Below are 25,006 nucleotides of genomic sequence, written 5' to 3' on the forward strand. Positions count from 1 at the left end.
CTGGGTGACTGGAATGAATTTTGAGGCCAGAAGGCATTTCAGATACATACAGAGATGTGTCAAACTTTTCTGCTGCCTGGGACGAGTTTCTGATAATAATGCCCCTTATACCTAACTTCAAAAATCATTCGGGGGATAAACAAATTATAGATATCGTTATACATGAGAATATCTAAATCAAAGGTCAAGTAAGAGTGAAATAATTGTATTATTATTTCAATAATTGTATTATTATTTCAAGGATACATAGCTACTTGGCTTTATTGTTAGTGAGAGATTATGATCGTACTTGGAATCCAATTTCACAGCCGATGTCTGAAGATGCGAAACTTGACTCAATAAATGAGTAATTAATAACTATGAAGCGAAAAATAACTTTATCTTTGATGAGATCTGACAATAGAGAAACGACATATCGCTGATTTTTTGTAAACAATGTATTCTGAGAACTCAAATTTACATAGAAGCTTTGTTTACCTGTTTTGGTTTCCTGAACTCTTCCTAGAACTATATTTTGAATATTCAATCAAACTACATTTCTCAAACAACAATGCTTATATTCAACAGGCATACGAAACTGTTTATCAGTGAAATAAATTTATTGTCTGGAGGTGAGAATTATTTGTGAATCCAGGAAAAAACAAAATTTGCAAATGATTCTCAAACCAATTCCTGAAGCCTCGTTAAGAAAGTTCATGTGAAGTAGAGGTAAGATCGGGCCCAAAAATTCCAGCCGACCTGACCCAGGCCCGAGCCTGACTAATTAACGGGATTAGCGGGCCCGAGCCCAAAATTTCATATTCTATCCAGGAGTTCTTTGAATTGCTATTGCAAGAGTTTAGTACAGTGTGTGTATTGTTGATGAGGCATCTTCTGTTAATTTCGCCTCATCAAAAAAAAAGTCGATAGAGAAGCCCGACCCGACCCGAACGTGATGATTGATATTTCAGGCTCTAATGTCAAGCACCTAAATCAATGCACCATATATGCCCTTCATATCATCGCAATGCTGTTATTTGCAACCCAAAGAAATATTCTGGAAGTATTTTCAAAATAATCCCTGCAGCTATAATATACTGCTTGAACAGAGCCTTGCTCAGAGAGTACATGCAAATAAAAGGCCAAATCATCATCATATTATCACAATGACGCTATATGCAATAAATGATCGAGCAGCGCTATGCTCATAGAATACATGTAAAACACCTTGTAACAGCACTGACATATTATTGCATCATCACTGCACCAATTTATGTGACACACACACTTTATAAATCATTGCCAACTACTTATTTTGCAAGAATTGCTTACTCATAAAGGCAATTGATATCCTACAAAATTCTCCTTGATGCAGTTAGTAACCTAAATCTATCTTTTGCGAAGAAAATATAAATCAATCCTTATAACCCAACACTCATATTCTACAAACTTATCTAGCACAGGACGAGGACTGGTAAAATATAGCCTAACTGAATTATTCAATGCACTTAGAAATAGAATAGAAACTCAATTTTAGTTATGACCAATGCAGAATCCAAGTGAGTCTGTAATGCAATGTATGTCTCACATTTTCACCGTCGTCATTTTAATGATATGCTCAGAGTATCTTGTCACTCAGGACTTTCTGGTGACCCCAAAAATATTTAAGTGGTTTCAGTATTCAGTGGTTGCTAAAAATCCACGCAGATATGAGTCTCCTTTACCGTTGAGTGAGCCCATGTGACTTTGCGTTGAGCAATTACCTTACAAAATGAGCTGAATATGAAACAACTGATTATGAAATCATTGTTTGATAAACCGTTACCAGCCATGAAAGACAAACCAAGGTCAAACCACAGTGTTTGAAGACGTGTGTCAATATCTATGACATCATACAGGATCTTGTATGAGCACACAACTAAATTGAAAAGCATTGTTAATAAACAATCCCACACCTTTAATTCATAATAAGATTTGTTCTCTTAAGTGACAGGGATTGGTTAGACATGAAAATATAATCTGGGATAACGGGGAAAAGGATTTGCGAGTTCAAACTCAACGGCACGCCTACTGCTATAGTTAATATTTGTATAAAGGTTCAAACTAACAAGTAACTGGGATTGGTTAGTCACGCAAATATACACTGGAACATATACAAACAAGGGTCTTATAACTCAATATTTTATTTTCTCAGGTACTCAGTTTGTAGCCTATAGCACCATGGGTCCACCTATACAGTTAATAAAGTTTGCAAGCACTGACACCTTGGTTCAAAATCACTGTCATGTTTACTGCTGCAGTTTATATACAATCACACATTATATATGTAAACTCATGTAGCTGATGATATCAAAAATTATTACAATGTCTGTAATTTGTCACCAGCTGTCAACACTAACACTATGTCACATGATCTAGATCAGGGCTACTCCACTGGCGTGCTGCGGTTCGAATACGGACCTTTCAAGTATTCAATTCGGACCACGTCTGATTTTTTTTTCATGTCTCCATTTAACTTTGGATATGCAAAAGGATGTGGAAAATTTTGCGGTTACTCAGTTCTTCACAACTCGCGTTTCCTTAACTTTTCAAGCGAAAAGATAGAGTTACTAAAATATAGTTAGCCGCAATTTGAAATACATTTTCTGGTCAGACCGGACCCAAGGAATTTTCAAGTTCTGTGTACGCCTTTAGCGAAAATTGTTAAGTAGCCCTGATCTAGTTCTTTTTCTGTCTTATTTCAAAAGTTTAGTCTGATAAATATTTATTCCCAATTTCATGGTTGATATGTAAAATTCACCAAATTATGAAACCCAATTTCACGGTTGTCATGGGCAGGTGCCAAGCGAATGATTTTGTGAAATATTATCAAACAACTCAATATCATCTGCTTGGCATAGGAATCAAGATGATAACCTCAGCACGATAATAAACTGACAATATATCCTTGGACATCCCACAACTATGGCTCTAATTTCACTAGTACTTTAATCTCAAAAATGCAATACATATAAGGCCTGACACACCAGGCATGATAGCTACTTGGTATATCATGTAAAGGGAACATAGAGCACAACCAGGGTTAACAAAGCATTGTGAATTACATCGTTTTGCTGACATTGGTTGTGCTATATATATCCTCAACATACAAGAATGGTGTTGGTATTGTGGCATAGTATAACTATTCAGTAACCGATTAAATGCCACAGAATGATAGCAATAGATAGCTTCATGCAATGTCAATAATGCCAAGGACACAATATCTTTTGACACTTTTTTCTTATGTGAATAATGGGACTAGAAAGCTAAGCCAGGACTCAAACAAAAGTTTACATTTATTTAAAAAGTAAATCTTAAACCTGAGATGACAAAATAGTTTAGTTTGGTACTGGCAAGTCTCAGAGCATTTTTAAGTCAAGATTATTACTCAGAAGTCTAAGCCTTTGAAGTCAGCTTATTGACAATTGCTGATTAAAATCACAAATGGATTATAAAGGATTAAACAGTTACTATTTGCATGTAATAATGAAATCAAAGACATTATTTTTTCAAAACTGGGAAAAATTATATTTCTGAAAAAGATCTGCACCAGCAGACTATGCTTTAGAAAGCAACAACTTTATTACTTATCAATCTTGATCGATAAGTATGTTGATAGATATTTATTTGTTTGTCTGTTAGATACACGCGATATCTCACGAAAGCGAGGTTGAATCTGCTTCAAATTTTGCATGTTCATTCGTCATATCTCGGACCAGAAGCCTATTGATTTTGAATGAATTATGTTGTATAATTAGCGAGTTATTAATTAATTAGTGATGGGCCACGTGGTGTCACTATAGCGTCATAAAACGAAACCGCAGTTTCAATCGATAATTCTTCGGTCTCCGACCGATATTCTCGTTGATCTCTTGGCGAGGTGGTTGGGCCCGTAACCTGCTATGTTAGTGCAGTCACATCCAATTCCAGACAGACTACTGGGCTTTATTGTTTATAATAGAAGATGATAATCTTGTCTCATACTTTGAATTTAGTTGTGGGTACTTCCTGATTAGGATCATAGTTCAACAATCGAACAGATTAGAAGGCCGAGAGACCAAAAGTCTCAAACATGGCAATGGTATTTATAAGTATGTTCAATATTTTTGGAAAACTTCCCTCAAGCAGTTAAGAATATCTATTAAAATGATTTTTTTTAAAATTAATTCCAAAATTACCTGTTTGGTAACCGGTATTCTAGGCCGCTGTGTGGCAGAATGGTGAATTGGAGAACTAAAGTTGGCAATAGTTACAGTGCTCAACCTATATATATATATTATAGTAGATAGAATTACAAAGCAAAATTGGTTTTAAGTCTCTCTAAATTGCTCTATTATCAATCTTTTCTGCACTAAAGAGAAAAAGCTGAAACTTTGATTGACTCTACTGAGAGTCCGAGGTAAATAGATACTCAATAGAAAAAATTTATCGACAATTTGACAAGTTGGAAATAAATCCTGATTAAAATCAAAGTTCAAGGACGCAGATACCTCAACGATGATGACGGGAGATCAAAGTTGGTCTGACGTCATTGTGATAAACAAGAGAGAGCCACTGTCTGACAGTATCTGGTCAAACTGTCTGATTTGAGTGAAAATCAGAATTAATTTGAAATTTCGTTTTGTTCATAAGTGTGATTTGGTCATTTATAATCGAAATACCTGTATTTTTTAACAATGATAAATAAATAAACAAGACAGATTAAATCTATGGAAGTATCTGGCCAGAGTGTCTAGTTCAAACATATTTCATTTGAATTAAAATTTATTTTTGTCAAATTAATTTGTTTTTACCATTAAAATAACTAATATTTTTAGCTTATTATAAACACTGAAATCGTAGTATGAAGGTTCCAATTTGTGATATTACACAGTACATTTGAAACCACAAATTTTTCTGTATAAGACTACTATGATTGGTTCAAATAAAATTGAAGTGCAATTTGAACTTTAGGTTTTTCAATTTGTTACTACTCTTACTGTTTTTACCGAAATTGAGGCATCAAAACTATATTATCTGAGAAATACATATCTCATATTGCACAATCAAAGTTAGAACTGTTTTCCAGCGAGATAAAGAATTTATTTTTAATTTTTAACGAATTTAACACTATTATTATGAGTTGTTTTCAGAATAAAGTTGACATTTTTCAAATCTAATTTTGAACTGAAGCCAGTCATTGCAACACCTAATAAATAAATCACCGCTTTTTGATAAATTTAATCTTATTTTGATTCAATAACTAAGATAAATAAAATTGATCTACATTTTTAAAATCCATCAATTTTATTCAAATAAAAGATACAACTCTTAGAAAACCAGACTATTAGGTTATCCTGATACCAGCGATGTTTGTTTTATTACTTATCATCTGTGAACTAATATTTACCTGTAGCAGCTGCCAGTTACCTCATTCACCAAATGTTATACGTTATACGATAGAGATAATTAGGTCTATAACAGGGAAAAATGGGCCATCGTTTATTTTATTCTGAAGATGTGGTTATACATTAGTAATATACAGGGTGTCCAAAAAATTTCGCACAATTTATAGATATGACCTATTAATACCAATTAAAAATTTAATTTTATACCCCGCTTAATTAATTATCAATCGTTTAATTTACTCTAAAGATGTGGTGATACATATTGGTAACGACATTTCTAAAAATCTGAACTAGATTGGCAATTCTGAAAGTCACCCCACCAAACTCACTTCAAATAGGTCATAGATTTTGTGAGACTTGATATTGATTTCTGTAATTTTTCAATCATAAAAGGGTTACAGAACATGAGGGCAAATGTTGAAGTTTTATAAAATAATTTTTCCAAAATATAAAAAACAAATAAGCACACAGCTAATCAAAGCTGAACGGTTCAAGTCTCCTATAGACTCTCGACTCTTTGTGTTAGTACTATAATGGGCGCTACCGAAGTATGTGTACCAAGATGGCGCACAACCTGATAACCCTAACCTTGTGCACATACTATGTTCAGGTTGTGCGCCTTCTTGGTTCACATACTACGGGAGTGCCGGTAGTGAGCGGCCAGATACATGACATTCGCTACTTAATCACATTCATAAGTCTCATGGCTTCAAAGTGCTTATTACTAAGCTTGAAGGCATTAGCTATGCATCAGGTATTATTACTTATCGATCTCGAGCGGTAAGTATGTTGATAGGTATTTGTTGGGTCTGTCTGTCTGATGAACGCGATATCTCACGAAAGCGAGGTTAAATCTGCTCCAAATTTTGCATGTGCATTCATCATATCTTGGATCAGAAACCTATTGGTTTTGGATGAATTATGTCGTATAATTAGCGAGTTATTATTTACTGAGTGGTGCTATTGAGTCAGAGCGAAGGATACAAGCCGCTAGATCGATAAGTCGACGGTCTCTGATCGCTATCTCGTGTATTAAGCGAGTGGAGAGGTATTTGAAGAGTCATATGTTTGAGTGCCAACATTATGTCTGTGGTCGTATTGATAACAACAATCATATGGACAACTACATTTTGGGATTTACACTGTAATTCTAGCATGACTAATAGTAAAGGAATGGAATTCGGGATCACTCAGTGTTGACAAGTGAGATTGCCGGTTGCGATACAAACTGTGTAATTTCTGTCGCCACTAATTGTTGGTTTCGAATATTTTCAGATTGGAATTGAAGACAGAAATTGTCACAAAATTGAAATTGACGAATAATGAAGTAAAAGTGTCAAAATATTTATGTCTATAGTTATTTCCCATTCATTCCCATTCAACATGTTTAACAATGAAAAAGCCAACAACTGAAACTAAAACAATGAAAGCTTGATGGTCGAAGAATTGGACAAACCACAGTCAATTTATTTTAAATTATTGCAGTCATGGCGATTAGTATCTAGTAAAAAAAAACCATGATAGCAGCAGCTAGAGACCTTTCCCTTTTTTATAAAAAAAACATTGAAAAGATTTATAAACAAAATGAAATGTAAAACAGGATTCTGTTACAACAAACTATTGAATTATGAACATTCCAATGACCAAGTTGCACAGAATTTTCAAATCAGCACGAAAATATTTGCCGGAATTGTTTGAATCGGGCATGTTTTGCCAACTATCGAACCCAGCAAAATAGTGGAAGAACTTAAATTCCCAGCAAAGTCCCTTATAGTGATATGCAAGGTTAATATGTTGCAAGGTTTATTAATAAACATCTGGTCATTAGACAAATTAACTTTGTTGCCAGATAATAACATATTGACCACAGGATATAATTAAATAATTCCCATAATAGTAGAGGTTGCCATTATAAACCTGGCATCACTATGCATGTAGTAGGAACAGATTGTTACAGTCCCTGGGGGGTAAAGTTAATAAAACTTAAATTAATGTCACCCATGAGACTAACTTGGCCCTAAATATGTTAGTGAAGTATGTTTTAGAAGTATCAGATTTAACCTACGACCCTAGAAACAAGAAAATAATCTGGGAAGCCAATTTTTCTGCAAAATGATAATATTTATCAAACCACATAAATTATGATTTCAATCTTAAAATGGCTCAATTTTGCCCAAAAAATAATATCAATCATCAGAAAATAGGCAGAAACAGAATCAAGTATTCACAACAACAAAACTTGGCAAAACCTTGAATCTAACGGGCCGATCATATTTTCAATCAAAAAATAAAATTTAATTTGAAACAAAATATGACACAAATGACTCACGGCACTTGAGGTAAATGAGGATGTCGCACGAGTGTGATATCATGTTACGTCACAATATGACCCTCAAGGGATATTATTACAACACAATTGCAGACCACAAACAATCGGAACCCACTTATTATGGGTAAACAATAATATTATGTGTGATGTCACAGAAACCTATTAGTTGAAGTATTTATGAGTCATAATAGGCAAGGATCACGGTTCAGTAACCCTAGAATGAAAACATTCGTATCCTCGCGTGCCACTCAGGGAAAGTTGATATGCTTTACCGGCCCGAATTGAAATCTAGTAATGTATCACATGGGTATAATTTGATATTATAAAGTTCTGGCAATAAATTCCAAATCTGAAAATAAGCCGAATATGTCTCAGAAAATGATAAATTTCAAAGGAAAAAAAAAACATTTCCAAAATATTTTCTACTGCAACAACATATTGGAAGTATTGTTGTATAGATCCGTAACGCAGAGAAATTTTCGAAACAACATAAATTTAATTCAATATAACCAATGTCATCCAAAAGCACTAATTACACAAGTTATCACTTCTAAACAAAAATCCTTTCATCATGTCTATAGCCCTAACCACAATCCACTGATAATTTGTTTAAACACGAAGCGGATTATTTTGAAGTGAAACTTCCGGCTCGAGAATGCTCATAGAATTATGTTTAACCACACGCCTGTTATGCCTTCGAGAAACAACAACAAATATATTCCCGTGACAACTGACATGGCCCACATTAGTTGCACAAAAATTCTGTATTCCATTTTTAACTTTCTCATGCAGGGGAAAAACTTGTTAAAAACTATTTTCGCAATGATAAACACTTTCACTTTACTACAATTAAAATTGATTGATCAGTCAATAACTTTATCAATTTTTGATAGGTTAGTTGCCCACCTGAAAATGTTTCTGTGGCCCAATAGTAGACCATGACCCACTGCTTGAGAACCGGGGTGAGCTGGCAGGATCTTGGACACATAATGAACCCCAAATACACAGAGATTCCTAACTACAATTTGGCGTCATCTTCATGTGTATATCTGCATATCGTGGGAATCGGAATAAATTGCATAAAATTATCAGAAATTTGTGGCCAGCTTTATATGTGTGTATTACGTTATATTGAAATTGTGCTTATAATGAACTCAAACACACAAATATATTTGACGTTTGGTAAAAAACCATAATATTTGAGATATATTGCATAAGCCCGTTATTGAAAATTTGTGTCCTCGTACTTACATGTAACATGAGTTCACTTTACCGGAAACACCAAACCTAATAATACTCACAATCATAACGAATAGCATTTCTATCTTGATGGCCGCTTAGAACATTGTTTTGATATAAATTTCATTGTTGAAGTGACAACAAATATGACAAGGTGCTATGTGTGTGGTTCAGGCAACTGTTTTTAATCAACTATTTATAATAATCCTGCGTGCATACATTTATTATAAACCACAAACAAAACTTTGGTAATAGTGAGAAAACCATTGAGGATATAAATATATATGTGTTTAAAATTATGAAACTGTTAAATCATAATACAAAAAAAAGGGGCAATTTATACTGATTCGACAGTGAAATCTTTATACGAATTCCGTTTGGCATTGGAATTTATTTGGCAAAAAAAAAAGATAAACAGAGCATAGTCGGTGATAGCAAAAGTGATGCAATTTGTCCAGCTTTTGAATTTCTATTCAGATAAACCTCATTACAGAAAGCTAATTAAGGTAAAGATATTAGTGTAAATAGATATATAGAGGAAATCCCAAAATGTAGTATTTGATTTGAAAACAATTTTTGGGAATGTTCTGTCACATAACAATGCCCACAACCGGTTTTGTAATAAAACTTAAATAACGGTACTTGAAAAATACCTGATAATTATAAAATGCCGCAAAAACTAGCGAAACACATCATACTGACAACAGATAATGCAGCACTTGAACAAACATATAATTATAGACCAGACAAGTGAAAACGCCACTAGCCATCCTGGACAACAGAGTTCATAAACCTCCGCAAATCCTTGTATACTTTTGTCAGATTGAATAAAAAGGCGTATTAGAATTATTAGCATGAAATATGAATTTATATTTTTTGACATTTTTTATGTCAACGCATATAAGGCACCCCCTTATTCCAGAGGTAAATGTTAATATTGGAAGTGCTTGAGTTGATTTGAACCACAAATTTTAATAAACTGCGATGCAAACATGTGAAATGCCTATTTCTTGTTTTTTACCTAGTTTTTGTTTGCATTAAGTGTATTTTAATTTTGGTGAAAAAATAAAGTACTGATTACTGAGTGAGTCTAATTTTTTACCCACATATCTCGAAAAGAATTTGAAATATAGGTACCGGTAACCAATAATTATAAAATGCCAAACATATAATTTTTGTCACCAATATTGCAGTACTTGAACGAGATGTGCAATTAATAATAACAAGGCATTTTCCCACAATTTTGTGACGTTTTGTTCAAGTTGGTATTCTCTGCTCACGAAAAACTATTTTCAATTAAAATTCTCTAGGATGAGATCATTCATTTCTGAATAGTAGTAATATCATATTGAGTTTAAAGTCAATTTTCGCCAAACTTTGAATTGCAATTATATAAAGTTTTGCACAACTGGTTATTTTATACCACGATCAGTGAACTTTATTTAATTTTCATTTCAATTCTCTAAGATGAGTCACAACAAAATCAATACATATTTTTTATTTCACTTTATCAAATATAAAATGCATTTCATTCAAACTAAGCCATTTAGCAAAACAAAACATTTCAATTTGACTAAAATTCAAGGGAATTTCCAGTCAGCATATGGATTGCCGACATTTTCTCCTCAGAATCAGACAAATTGGTTTTCCAGACAGATTCGCTTGATTGGTTGTCGCACTTTCCAAATGACAGATGAGGGACAGAGGAATGCAATAGCTCAGTTTGTTAAATTTCAAAAACAAATAATAAAGTAATCGTACTGGAATGAGGCAAGTGTATTTTCGAAGTCCTTCGGAATTGCAGATAGCGATAAAACTTTATTAATAAAACTCAAAAGGCAATAATTCCACCAACTTGCCACACAAACTTTGGGTTACAACACAACACTTTATTATCAGCCAATTCACAATTAATATTAATTGTCGGAAAAAATAAGATCTATCAAGATGTTTATTATCTTCCCACATTCGATAATACAAATACATTGAATAAAATAGACTTCAACATGTTTTCACTAAACATCGGATACTAATTAGGAATATTCGATATTCTACACCCAAAATTTTAAATTTTTTCGGAACAGTGAAGTTTTCAGTTTGACTCTTGATGATCAAGAGGTAAATTATTAAATTGAATATTTCAACAAGTTTGATAAATGGAAAGGTCATTATTGGTGTCAACACAATCATGACCTCATTTATTATTGGCAAAACAAGTAAAAATAGAATCCCAGTTCATAACGGAAGGCCATGAATATTTGACCTGATAAGTAGGACAAAAAATGTCACTGATGTGGAAAAAGGTACATGAAATACTTATGGAAAAGATGTTTGGCGGTTTCGATTGTATTTTGAAAATTAATGTGCCATAATTATATTAGTGAATATGGTACAAAAAACAACTCTCTGCGAGAAAAAAAAAGTTTCACTGTTAGAAATGCTATGCCATCTATAAGTCGAATTTATATCAGTAACATTCTATGAATTTAAAAATGTATCAAGTTGGAAAAGGCTTGGTTTGGGAAATTGTGAATAAATCCAACTATTCACAATCAGATGATGGACGAATTCAACTTTATGATCAACATATCAAAAAGTGCCATAGAAAATAATATCCCATTCACCAAAATGTAACATTTGTTTTGCACTAAATAATATGGACAGCATATTATAATTTTGTTTGTCTCAATACTGTGAAATGCCTCGCCATTTCATTGTCGTCAGTAAATCTAAGCTAAATACATTTTTGCAAACACCACGATAAACTATAAACTTTAGAAGCGTTATTGGACAAACCGTAGTTTGTTTTGATAAGCGTTAGCTGTCCATTGTGTGACTGTTGGTTCAGTAGACGGTGATGACTGGTAGAGCTGGTATGTTGTCATTATAGATGTCATACTGAGTGGGCGTGATGCTGGACAGGGATTCAATTTATTTGTATTCAATATTCCCATCTAGGGTGTGGAGAACCAGTACTGTTTTTTTGGTCTCTGTCTGCACCCTGAAATGCTATTCTTAAATGTTATTCTAACCCTACACTGTAAATATATGTTCAGCATTGGTGGGAAAATAAAATAATGATATTCTGAATTGTTGATTTCAGAAATTAATAAAAATAGTTCATTTTATAAAATTTTAATTTTGTGCAATCAAGAATTAGTTGTGTGACCAAAACACATTAAATATGAAATTGTTAATTATAAAATCTATTATTTATCAATCAATTTTCAATACAGGTTAGCTTCACCAACAACCTATTAAAATAGAAAAGCCTTTATGGGGTTTGATTTAGATACAAGATTTAGATTGTTTGGAAAAAAATCAAATAAGGAAATTTTTCCATTATTATTTACAGGCCTAATGCCACAATGCACTTATTATAGTCCACAATTATTTAAAGAATTTAATTTATTCTTCTAAAACCCTTGAACTAATTTAAACGAAGTGTTTTCAAAATTTCATCTAAACAATGTTTGTATCAAAACAGCAAATACAAATATATTTCAACATTTATTTCAAATTTCACTAGCATTTCAATCAGCCAAGCTCGACCTACACAGTGTGATAAATGCAATCTGATCTCATTTGACACTAAATTGGTCAATTAGGAAGTGCTCAATATAATTTATTACTTTATGATTGCTATCGCAAGTATGATGCATTAGGTGCGAATATATGTGTTGATGGTTTTACAATGCAGGATTGTGTCAATGGTGTGATATGACAGCACAAGTGTCATGTTCTCACACAATTGAGATGATTCGTATGTGTGTGTGTGTGTGGCACAAAAAATAATGTCATTTCATCGATCTAAGCCAGGGGTTCTCAAACTTTCGATGTTACATAGCCCCTAAAGAGGTTGACTATTATTAAAGGAATAAAAAAATTTATAAAAATAAATTTATAATAATAAAACTCAGATGTTTTAACGGTAGTCAAATGTTATTAATGCCTTTATTACTTATCGATTTCATCCGGTAAGTATGTTGATAGGTATTTGTCTGTCTGTCTGTTAGATGCACGCGATATCTCACAAAAACGAGATTGAATCTGCTCCAGATTTTGCATGTGCATTCATCATATCTTGGACCAGAAGCCTATTGATTTTGTGCGAATTATGTCGTATAATTAGCGAGTTATTAATTAATTAGTGATGGGACACAAGGTGTCACTATTGAGTAAGAGTGCTGTTTTGGGTGATTTCCTAACTTTTGATCGATAAGTCTTCGGTCTCTGACCGATATTCTCGTTTCTTCTTTGGACAGTTACAAAATTAGCCAAGTCTGTATTTTAATAAGTAAACGAATAGCTCGCAGAGCCCCAAGGTTTCTCTCACAGAACCCAGGGGCTCTGTACGAGCACTTTATGAACCAACCTAAGCAACCACACTAACTAAAGAAAGCCACAACAAGTAATTCTAAGAAAACCAGTGTTTGAAAGAACACAGAATTTTTTGGGCCTTCCTCAAATAAACCACGTATTCCAGTACGCGGTGTGATATTAAATGAAATGATTTCAATTCCACCATAGTGGAATCAAAACTTACTGGGCGGAAAATCAAAACTTCAAGTGTGGTTTAAAACAAGAGAAATAGAGTACAACATGGCCAATATCACCTTCCCATGCCACACTACATTAATTGACTACTTAATAATTAATCTTAACGAGCAATCTTTCTCTCCTTCTAACAGTTGGCCTAACAAGTGACGCAAGCTCATAAAACACTTATGACATACAACAAACTTTCTAATGTGAAGTGCATATGTATCATAGTCTGTTATTTTGTCTGCTGCCCAGAACTTGAGTCCCACTTAGGTAAAGTAGAGGATAAGTTTCAAAAAACTGAATCGGGAACTTGACGATGTTCGGTGAATTTTGAAGAATATTTCCAAATGACTTCATGAGTAAAGTGGGAATATTCAAATTATGAACTCGTTTTGTAGCTCAATCAACATGACAGTGAAGATGTAAAATGCCAAATATAATCATAAATGAAATTGCAAAGCATGAATTTAGCATGAATGAGGCTAGCTGGATGTTTTCATGGTGAATCATGTCAAATTACACCCTGCTCCTGAAACAATTTAATTCCAAGTTTTCAAATGTTCCAATATTTTATCAAATCAATAATTCAAAGTCAGGTTGCACTTATATTTTATGGTGAGATCAATATCAGCATAGGAAAATGAATTGAAAGAAAAGTTTTCAGAAGAGCCATCAGCTATACAAACTCTACAACAGGACTTTGTGACTTTGCAAATTCAGTTAAATTTACCAAAATTATCTCACAGTACTGTTTAAACACATAAAACAAACAACTAGGTGCTGAAACAATGTGTCACACCAATCTGTCAATGTTGACCCATATTGAAACAAATAATCATTGGGAACACTGCTATAGATAGCAATTGGGAACACTGCTATAGACATTCCAGGTGAACAAGAATATAGAGGCTGATCTAAGAGATTTACTTTCCTGAATATTTTTTAATATGGAGTATGATTACAGGGGCATGACCAAGGGGGAGGGGGAATTTGAAGGTCAGAACCCATCCCTCTTGAAATGTAAAAAAAACATTTCTCAGTATCATAGATAGCAATTTTCTGTAACTTGTAAGGCTGTACTGCTTTTTAGACCCTCAAGACTAATGAAAACACACGTTTTCCGGCCTAAACCTGGACATAATACAGCCTTACTTGGCAAATGACCCAGGAAAAAAAATATTCTTGAATAAACTAACTCTGAATGTATTGGATATTCCTTTCGACACCAACTGAACTCAACCTACCCTCAACTGCACTATAGATGCCACAATGTGGAAAAAAGCTTAATAATAAGGCCAACAATTAAAAAAAATCAGTTTCCTAAAATGCATCGTGGCCCACAAGGGCCCAGTCTAGGAAACCATAACAAAGATTATAAAAAATGTCAAGATTTTATCATATGACCTTTAATAACGGTACGAAAAATATTTAAAGAACTTACCAGTCTTATTTCAGGAACATTTTTGCCGAGCGTCCACTCCTGACTATTCACAAACGCATCTGAATAAAATGTTTCATGTTTAATGAAGCATTTTCACACAATCACATGAAGCGGCCCAATCATGGGTCGCCGGGCACTTTTTAGTGGGCCACCGATAAATTCCAAGTACAGGTACATAAAAATGTTCTATAAATCCAACATTACATATAAATATTTTGCCAAATGGTTTCGTCATATATCAACGTTATGTTCATTTCAACTAAACAAAGTAAATACTATTATGTGGTTAAATTTAAAATTCCCAACAAAATTGTTGAGCCTTAAAAAACCTTTTCCATTTTACTATTTGCTCTTACTTAAAAACTTTTGCTCAAAATAATAGAGCTGAGGTTACCAAAAATTTTAGAGATGTTTTTACACATTTACATTTTCTAATGCTCCATAATAATATTAACATCTATCCTTTTCAGCTTGCAATTAGGCTTGCTTATGCTAAAGTTCTTGATATAAATTTCCCTGGGAGCTGGGAGTCTAAATTTTTTCTCTTTCAAAATCAGGAGTTGATGATAATGAATTCGCTACGACATCCCTGCCCAGGTGTATGACTCATGTTACGGCCACGACTATGTGGGAACGTTAATCGGTAAGTAACTATGTGTTTTTTTGTTTTATGAATTTATAATGAGGCTCCGTAAATAGCCTAATAGTCAAGCCCTTCACAAGCTCTGTAGCACCATAAGTTTGAGAACCCCTCGGATAGCTGATTTATAATTGGCAATTTACGACAATAAAATTTGTGAATTTGCTTTCAACATCCCTCACCTTCAACATTGAGCACATGATCTCTGATCTGCGACTGCAATTCCTGGTTATTTATTCGCTGCACCAACTCATAGATGGCGTAGATGCTCGGGTGAACACTCTCAAATCTAGAAACAAGGATTCAATAAGTAAGTTTAATATAGGGGATGAATAATCTAAGATGAATTTGAATTTGCTGATGCGAGAATTCAATTGTTCAAATTGACAGGTTTCTAAATCCATTCTCTGCCCTTTCTGGAATCAATAATGCTAAATATTGAATTTATTTGATATTCTTTCATATTTCGACCTCAGATGATCTTGCAGCTTCAACTGCCCAGCGATGAAAAGGCAATAGAAAATATTGTATTTGAATGCCTGCGACTCAGATGTGAAGGCAAGAACTATTGGACTAAGAAGTGGTTCTGAAGTTCTGAAAAAGACTGATAGGATCATTCTGACTGTACAATTGTACATGTATGCTTATTGATAATACCAAAAATGTGATTTTCCTAGAATCCTAATAAAATGTAACATAAGCTTGTCACACGATTATTCAATGCATCTTTTAAAAATTAATTCGGATATCAGTGCGTTTTGAGCAATTTTGGAGCAAATACAAGCCATAAGTTCACAAATTGGGCTAATATGACTATTAGGGGTAGTCATGCCTCAATTATTTCGAAGCCAAAATGATGTGAAATCATGATAGAATGAACACAGACAGAACATTACCTGACAATTTCCTGCCTGATTGCAGTTGAGTTCTTGAACTCTTGTTTGTACGATTCCATGATTCGCATTTTACATTAAAAACATTTCTAGAATAAATTACTTCATTTTATATAACACTGGAAATGAAATAATAAAGGTTGGCTAGATATGTAGGAGGCTTGAGCGAAAATTATAAATATAATGTAATCTCGCCAAGCCAACTAAGGGGGCAGCTCATACGCGCATAACTAAATGATCGCACTAAAAGGACAATATTAGTGAATTTGAAGTATTTCGGGACACTTCCCACAATTAATAATAAAAAAAGTTTGTAAAGCAAAACAATAATTGTTATTATTTTCATTAATTCTCTTCTGCAATCATTTGATGCGATAAGTGCATACGGCGTGATACGATTTGAGTCGGCTTACATCCTCTTTTTATATAGCATATTCATCGTTTTATTGCCGTTTTTAGGGAGTCGGTTTATATGCGAGATATACGAGATTTTCTCCAATTGTCAATATATAATACTAAATTCTGTAATGGTTTTGCTATTCGGACAATGGATAACATAATTTTTTAGCATTTCCAGAATACTCTAACGCAGTGTTCTTCAACCAGGTATACTGTATAACCAAGTGTATACCGGACCATAAGTTGGGTATACAACTGATAAAGGGTATACAAAGGGTGTACAGCCTAAGTCAGGGATTTTAAACTGTAATATATTAAATTATGACATATTCAAGCGGAGACAACAATGCAAATGCGTCTCACATGAAATATAAAATGTCCTCTGAACGAATAACCGACTTGAGCACATTGTTACATCAAAAATTATATAGATAAAGCTATGCACTTCGTTTGGTTAACGTTGAAAATTTATTATTATAACTTGCGGACACTAGTCTATTAGATTACATGGTGATATTGCAGTATCGTCAGTTTTAGTTTTTTTACAATCTGTGCTTAAAATTTAATGTTTATTCAAGCCCTAAATAAACATTGGCATTTGTGAGGTATACAAAGTTCTTGAAAATTTGTAAAAGATATACCACGGTATAAAAGGTTGAAGAACACTGCTCTAATGGTTTGAGGCAAGTGCCTGTCGCATTGAAGAAGCATTGCCGTTCAAATGATTACATCATTCATTGAAGAATACCGGCATGAATTATTAATAGGCCTAACAAGCAGGAAATTGCAGAGCAATAGAGACTAAGTGCTGTTACAGGGATAAGCGCATATCCATGCATGCTCAATTCAATCACTAATGCCCAGACTGAAGGATATCAAAGTATGTAAATCGATATCATGGTTGCAATGGCTTAGTGATTAGGGGAATAATTACCAATCTTTGGGACGCGACCAAACGGTGTCACCTGAACATTTTTTTGAGCCGCTTTTTTCAAAGAAAACCTAAAAGTTACTTTTTTTATTAGAAAATCTTATTGTTTAGCCTATATTTTTCATTTGGTATTGAAGTGTTGCTGAATAGTAATTGTATATGTGGGAAGTATCAAAGCATAAAAACTTGGACAACTCACAGCAAACTTACATTATTACAAACAAAATATTTTGCAGACTAACTCAAAGCTTATAGTACCTCAACAATCCATGCTGCAACTTGCTATCTGAAAGCATCTAATTATAAACCTACGCCCATCTGGAATTAAGTCGACTTAAACATGAAAACACATAACAAATATTAACTACAGAAATTAATCGACACCGGATTAAGAAATTCATTGACAACAAATATCACAAGCACAAAACGCAGGATGGGTTCCAATCGTACAGTAACTACTGCAAGACTCTTGAATCATTTAGACATTTAACACAATATGTCTGATTGTTCTGCCTCAACAAAAATTTGTGATCTGTGACCTGGCAGCATTGATACATTTAAAAAAAAAATTTGAATTGAATATTGAAATCGGCAATTACAATCATTATGATTCTCATACAAATTTGCTCAAAATAAGACGATGCTCTCATTCAAATACAATCATAATAGAACACTACGACTATTTGTCACCTACCGAGGCGCAGTCTATCCTGTTCAAGATCTCTAATTGTAACTCTAATAAAATCTGTTATACCCCATTAGGGATGGATTATGCAGCGGCAAACCTCAAACTGTAGTGAAAGGAATTCTATACCTCTGCAATATAGCCACACATCCAAAATATGAGGGTATAACAAAGTAAAAGCAGTAACTGAACAAATAACGCCAAACATGTGAAAATACTGCGCAATTTTCAATTTTTTTAAATATAAAACACTGTCTTGCACGAAATGCTATATCCTATTTGGCATGGGACATACCTGCATAATAGAATAGGTATACCAAGAATTTCATTCCACACAAGAAAAATATTTTTCAAAAAAAAGTTGTGTTTGCATGTCGCATTTTGTTCGGCGTTATTTAAGCACTTATTAAGGTGTTTATCTTGCCATACTCCAATGTGGATCATTCGAAAGTATTCTGGATTTAATCTGAGTATTGTGGAAATTATTCCGATTCCCTACTTCTGCCTAATTTCCCTGCTACATAATAATTTCAAAAGGCTAAATTTAGAATGAAGTACCTATCAAACGACACATAATTATCTTCATGCACGTTTTGATTTTATCAGTGTTATGTGTAAACAAATAGCGGTTCAGATGAAACAACCACACAATGGAAAATTACAGGAAATCATACTTCGATTTACAAAACAAAAGGAAAGATTTGTCTTAGGGAGGAGAGGAAAGTATATAAGATGGGTTATAGTTAACCGCGGGTTTTAGTGTCACTATTGTTTAAATTAAAAATGAGACGCAATCTTCCATCGTGCCAGACGCCATCGTTTCAGAGACAAATGGAGTGGAATCTGAGAACTGCGACCTACCGTAATATATAAATTTACAAATATTTACAGATTTATCAACGATTTTTATTCACCACAGCAGCGAAATATAATGACAGAATGATAATCTGCGGCTCTGGTACAGTGGTACAACCCTAACCATGAAACCCCCAAACCCTAACTATGCCAAAATGCCATATGAATCTATATTAATCGTATATTATTATTGTTAAACAACTTCTAATGCACATATAAAACAGAATCGACAATCAAATCGTCTTGCAGTCAACAGAAAAGTCTGTAGGCCGAAAAAGTCTGTATACTTATGTACTGTATGTACCCTATTGCCGTAACTGTAAATAAGACTGACACAAAAGACTGTTTAACAATTACAAAATTACAGACCTAATTCCTAAAACCAGAACACATAAATGCCTGACTGCTCATTCGATGAATCATAGTTTCAGAGTTTAGCAGTTAGCAGTAACTTTCTGACTATATTTTAATTAATATTTAAAAAAATTATGCCTCTAAATTATCTTCAGATAAATGTCAGATATTTGTCAACAACAATAATTCAATCTAACGATTGCAGCATTCCAATAGACTACCGTACGACAACCTGAATCTCTCGGGACTTTTCTTCTTTTGCTCTCGCTAAATTATTAAACATACACCAATTCATTGATCTGTCCTGTAGTCTTTTGATATTACCGCTATCTGCTATTACTGATGGCCAGGAAACGAATTTGGCAATTTGGCGTGCAACTGCATCCAAACTTAAAGGCAATACCGCGTAATTACGGAAGCAATTAATACTTTCTGGTACCGTCATATGATATCGCAGTAAAGTCGCTTTCACAAAACCAACGGAGACGGCGAAGCGACAAACTAACGTGCGACAACGTAAACAGCGAACTTGACTATCCGCGCTGGCACTCTTCTTAGGATAAATAAATGGACCTTGAGCGCCAAATAGCGGATGGTTATTTTTGTCATTCCATTCGAAGCAAGAAATATATACTGATATACTGTATATACAAATACACGGTTTGCAAATCACAAAAATGGACATCGACTTGAAGCATTTGATGATATATCGGGAAAGACTTGGTGTATCTTTGTTTGTTGTCAGAGAATTAGCTTTCATCAGTACTGTTCGAAGTGATTTTATTGTGTATATTCTGTTTTCTTGCATTGTGCTGCCTGGTACTTGTCGCTTCATTGTATGCTTGTCGTTTTGTTGGGAGTATTTGGTTGTATTAAGATTGATGAATAATAAATAGAATAAAATAGCATAACTTGAAGTGAATATTGAGAAGAAACTTGACGTCAGACCATATTGGAAGATATTTTGAACTTGGATAACTATTTCATAGACTGCCGGTACGCTACACATAGTTACATTTCGTATTCTAAAATCCAATAGTTACATTCCACCAGTGGCGGCGCGTGGTCATTTTGACAACCGGGGCAAGCTACTGCGGGACTAAGTCACCCCCATCTACGGGGACAGGATGAGCGCTGTAAGTTCTCCCATCATTTTATGAGTATAAAAACCATTCCATCGGTAACAACCAATCGGCAAAAGCGACAATTTTTAACGATAAGAAGTGTCTTTAAAACCGGTCCAAGTCAAGGGATTAATAAATATAGACATAGTTTATTTTGAAACCTCTTTCAAAAGGAAAGGCAATATTTACCCAGATAAATACAATGACATATTAACAGAAACTTCGGGAAAGCAGACAAAACCTAAAATAAGGTTTAAAACGTTACTATGAAGAAAGGAAAGTTATGCAAAGATAAGGACATGCGTCGCTCACTCATAGATATATATGCTGCTAGACTTCTACTGCTTGAACATATATGCAACACGCCGGGGTTTCTTGGAAGCAAAATGCTCAATAACGCGCTGATTAAAGTCATGCATCCCAGAAATAACGTCTCTGTGAATGGATAAAACAGCCAAGGAATTTAATCTATCTTGCTTCATTGTGTTTCTGAGATACATTTTAATACGCTTCAGCGTGCTGAATGTTTGCTCTGCGTCGGCGGAAGAAATAGGCGTCGTCAAAATGATGTCCAGAAATTTTGCAGACGCCGCAAAGGTAGTTACTAGAGTGTTATCTATGAGGAACCTATAGAGCGCGCAAGTTGATGTGATGTTCAAAAAAGTTTGATTGGTGTATAAACATCGCAATTCATTTTCCAATTTACCCACGTTTATCATGGGGTAAAATTTGGAGACAGTAGCCAACAAATGGATGGGAAATTGACATGCAAATTTTGAAAAATTTTTGGGGTTCATCAAAGAGAACGCGGCAAGGTGTTCAGTGCGCAGACGATCGCCTATTTGATTCACCAGAATGTCACAGCATTCCTTTGCAGACAAAATCAAACGCTGCGTTGTTTGCCCGCGGCGTAAAGAAGCACTCCATGTGTCGTCGTATTTTATTGTTTCCCGAATACGAGATACAGCATCGCAGAAGTCTGAAATACACGACTGCACAGACGCTCCATCCATTAGCCTTGACTGCAATGCGCCGTATAATACATCCACGTGATAGAATATTGTGGAGAAAAAAGCGAGAAAAATGAAAACTCACCATCTTCTAGCAGACGCTTTAGACCTGCCGCCTCCCTCACAGAGCGTTCGTCCCAAACCGGAGAGTTCTGAATGCCATTGAAACACTCAATGAGCTCAGACCTAATTTCGGACACGCCCTGCACCACGCGTGATTGGAAGTTCCAACGTGTTGGTGCACAAGTTGGGAGACGGCGGCTACATATCTGGCGAAGGAGGTCAGAGCGCTTCGGCGAAACGGAAAAAAATGAAGAAAACCCCGAAACATTTGCAAAAAATATGCGGACGAGAGGGGTATCAAGACACATATTTTTAATAACGATGTTAAATTGGTGTGCATAACAATATAAAAATTGCGCATGAGGAAAATCTTCTTTTATATAAACTTGAACACCATGTTTCGACCCACTCATGACTGCCGCGCCGTCATAAGTTTGAGCTATCAATTTTGACTTCGCGTTGTAAGGCTGTTACACTTCTTTCAGTACAGCCGATATCTCGCAAGCCGTGCGATCAACGATTGGTACAAAGCTGTGAAATCTCTCGGTAGGTTTACCATCTTTCACAAACCGAAAAATCACAGCCAGTTGGGAAACGCACGTGATGTCAGTTGTCTCGTCAGACTGAATCGAAAGGAACAGGCAATTCTCAATTTCCAGAGCCAAATGTTGTAAATAAATTTTATACATTGAGTCAAGCAAATCATTTTGGATATCCTTAGATGTCCCTTTCGAAACAGTTGCGGCATCAAGATGATCTCTCAATACTTGTTAGATTTGACCTCGCACGCCTCACACTTTTGTCCATTTATATTTCTCTATTATATTAACAATCCCAGACGAATTATTTTCTATCTTTCTTTATCTTGATTTCCTGTTGACGGTAACTCATTATTGCGCCATAGTGAAGAAATAGGGAGTGAAACTTTTCCCCGGGTTTTGAGATAACGCTTTCTGATTCTTTGTTCTATACGGCACTGTGGGATTGCAAAAGTGTCGGTTAGTATTGAAATTTGTTCTGGATATAGTTTACATTAGGGATGCGGGTTTCGTGAAATCTGTTATATTAATTTAGCTCAGTTAGGTCCTATTTAGTATTGGTTATTATTGCTTGTCATTGTGAATGTTATTTTGTCATTCTTTCATTGGTTGTTTATAGTGCATCCGTGTCGTTATAAATTAGTTTTATCGTTGGTCTTCAAGTTTCTGTGCTGTAGCAACATTTTACTCATATGTGGAGATTGATGAATACAGTTCGTTTTCTAAGGATCTCGTTGCCTCTTTACTTTGGTTGTGCAGTTACTAGAAGCTGGGAGATTGCGCATAATTCTTCAAGGCGGGTGCGGGTGCAAATAGGACTCCACTACAACAACGTTGAGTGGATTGGAATTCACGTTCCAACTTTACATTGAAATAAAACTAATATTCGATTGACCTACTTTGAAGAACATCTGACTACTATTCTCAACAATGGCTTCAAATGTTTCTAAAGATATTATTGATGAATCGTCTGGTGACATCACCATTCCTGCAGTTCAAGTTCGACAATTTTCATTGGGTCAAACAATAAAGGATGATCATCTACGCCAAGCAAATGACCATTATGGACAGACTTTTACGGATTTGAATAACATTTTTGCACAACTTATTCTGGATAAGCAAAATCAACAGAGTGTTACTTTACATTATCAGAAAGTATGCGATCATCTGAACAGTTGGAAAATGTATTTGGAGAATTATATTTTAAATAATGGACTTGATCAACATGTGGCAAAATTACACCTGACTCAGGTTGTGGATAAATTGAAATCATGTGACATGATTTATCGCCAATATTTGGACTCCTGTGTTAAAGAAGCCGACATTAGTTACATTTCCAAACGGTCAATATCTCATTCGTCGAAATCTAAATCTTCTTCATCATCTTATAGAAGACTGGAGAAATCAAGAATGTTAAAACTTGAAGCATTACAAGAAAGAGAACTAGCGGCGCAAAAGCAAAGATTAGCAGAGATGAAAGCAAAGTTTAAAGAACAACAAGCTCAACTGCTTGATGAACTGTCAAGTGACAGAGACTCTTCTACCTCCAAGTAAATTTTGGATGTTGACACCGTCATTTCAGCACAGGATGTCAAATTTAGCCACTCAACTGAAGTGAGTCAGAGACCTAGTTCAGTTCCACTTTTGTCTAACAATAATTTGGAAAATGCAGGTATACGTTCTTATTTGAATTCGTTTTTTAATGTTTCACAACCATCGTATTATCCTTTATCTACTGTTAATGCAGTTCAGTCTTCAACCCCATGCAGTGTTGTAGAGTCTAACCAATTTTCTAATGCAAATATTTCACAGTTGCCATACAGTGCACCTAATTTTGTTGACAATAATTTTTCTGCCATTATACCTACCCCTGTGATTAGCACAGCTGTTATTACTGTCCCTGATAGGTTTACGGGGCCGGTGTATTCACAACCTATAATTTCTGTCCCACAACGGCTTATTGCGCCAGCTGATACTATGTCTTTTGATTACAATAGGCCAGACATATTTTCTCATGTTAATGTAACTATGCCTGTTGTATCGCAGGCCCATACTAGTGCTTATTTTTCAACATTTTGTAGTAGTTTTCCACAGGCTGGGCCAAATACTATTACCACTGTTAGTAGTTTGCCTCCAGGCCCTGTTTATACAAACTCATCTCAGCAGATAACATCAGTGTTACCTCCCTTAACAAGACCTGTAGGACCATACTTTTCTCATCCTACCATTTCAAATGCCTTGTGCACAAATACTGCCACAATTCCATCTTTCATACCTCCTTATATGTCAAGCTCACAATTACCTCACCCTACCGTTATGAGACAACCTTCCTTACCTTCCCCTAACGTTATCCATCATCAAGCTGCCAGCAAAGATGATTTGTACCTTCTGGGAAGAAATATTCAACAAGAATTCCGCTTGCCAGCATTGGATAAAGTAGAATTTGCTGGTGATCCATTAGAGTATCATGCATTTATAAGATCTTTCTATAACACAATTGGACGTCTCACATCTGATCCTTCTACATTGTTGGCACAATTGTTTGCTCACTGCA

At 34.7% G+C, this 25,006-nt stretch overlaps 1 protein-coding gene across 2 annotated transcripts in view; it reads right to left on the bottom strand.

Annotated features, from left to right (window-relative positions):
* The window catches only part of LOC120342181 (arf-GAP with GTPase, ANK repeat and PH domain-containing protein 1-like), a 33,929-nt gene extending 17,316 nt beyond the window's left edge, over positions 1-16,613 (bottom strand). For both annotated transcript variants that reach the window (XM_078110800.1, XM_078110799.1), the window contains exons 1-3: positions 16,496-16,613; positions 15,782-15,888; positions 14,960-15,018 (exon numbers count right to left, since the gene is read on the bottom strand). In XM_078110800.1, the coding sequence (XP_077966926.1) occupies positions 14,960-15,018; positions 15,782-15,888; positions 16,496-16,563 (234 nt within the window). In that variant the 5' untranslated portion in view covers positions 16,564-16,613. The remainder of the gene's footprint in view (positions 1-14,959; positions 15,019-15,781; positions 15,889-16,495) is intronic.
* Between the last annotated feature and the right edge of the window lie 8,393 nt (positions 16,614-25,006).

Source organism: Styela clava, chromosome 3, assembly GCF_964204865.1.
Source record: "Styela clava chromosome 3, kaStyClav1.hap1.2, whole genome shotgun sequence".
Taxonomy (NCBI): domain Eukaryota; kingdom Metazoa; phylum Chordata; class Ascidiacea; order Stolidobranchia; family Styelidae; genus Styela; species Styela clava.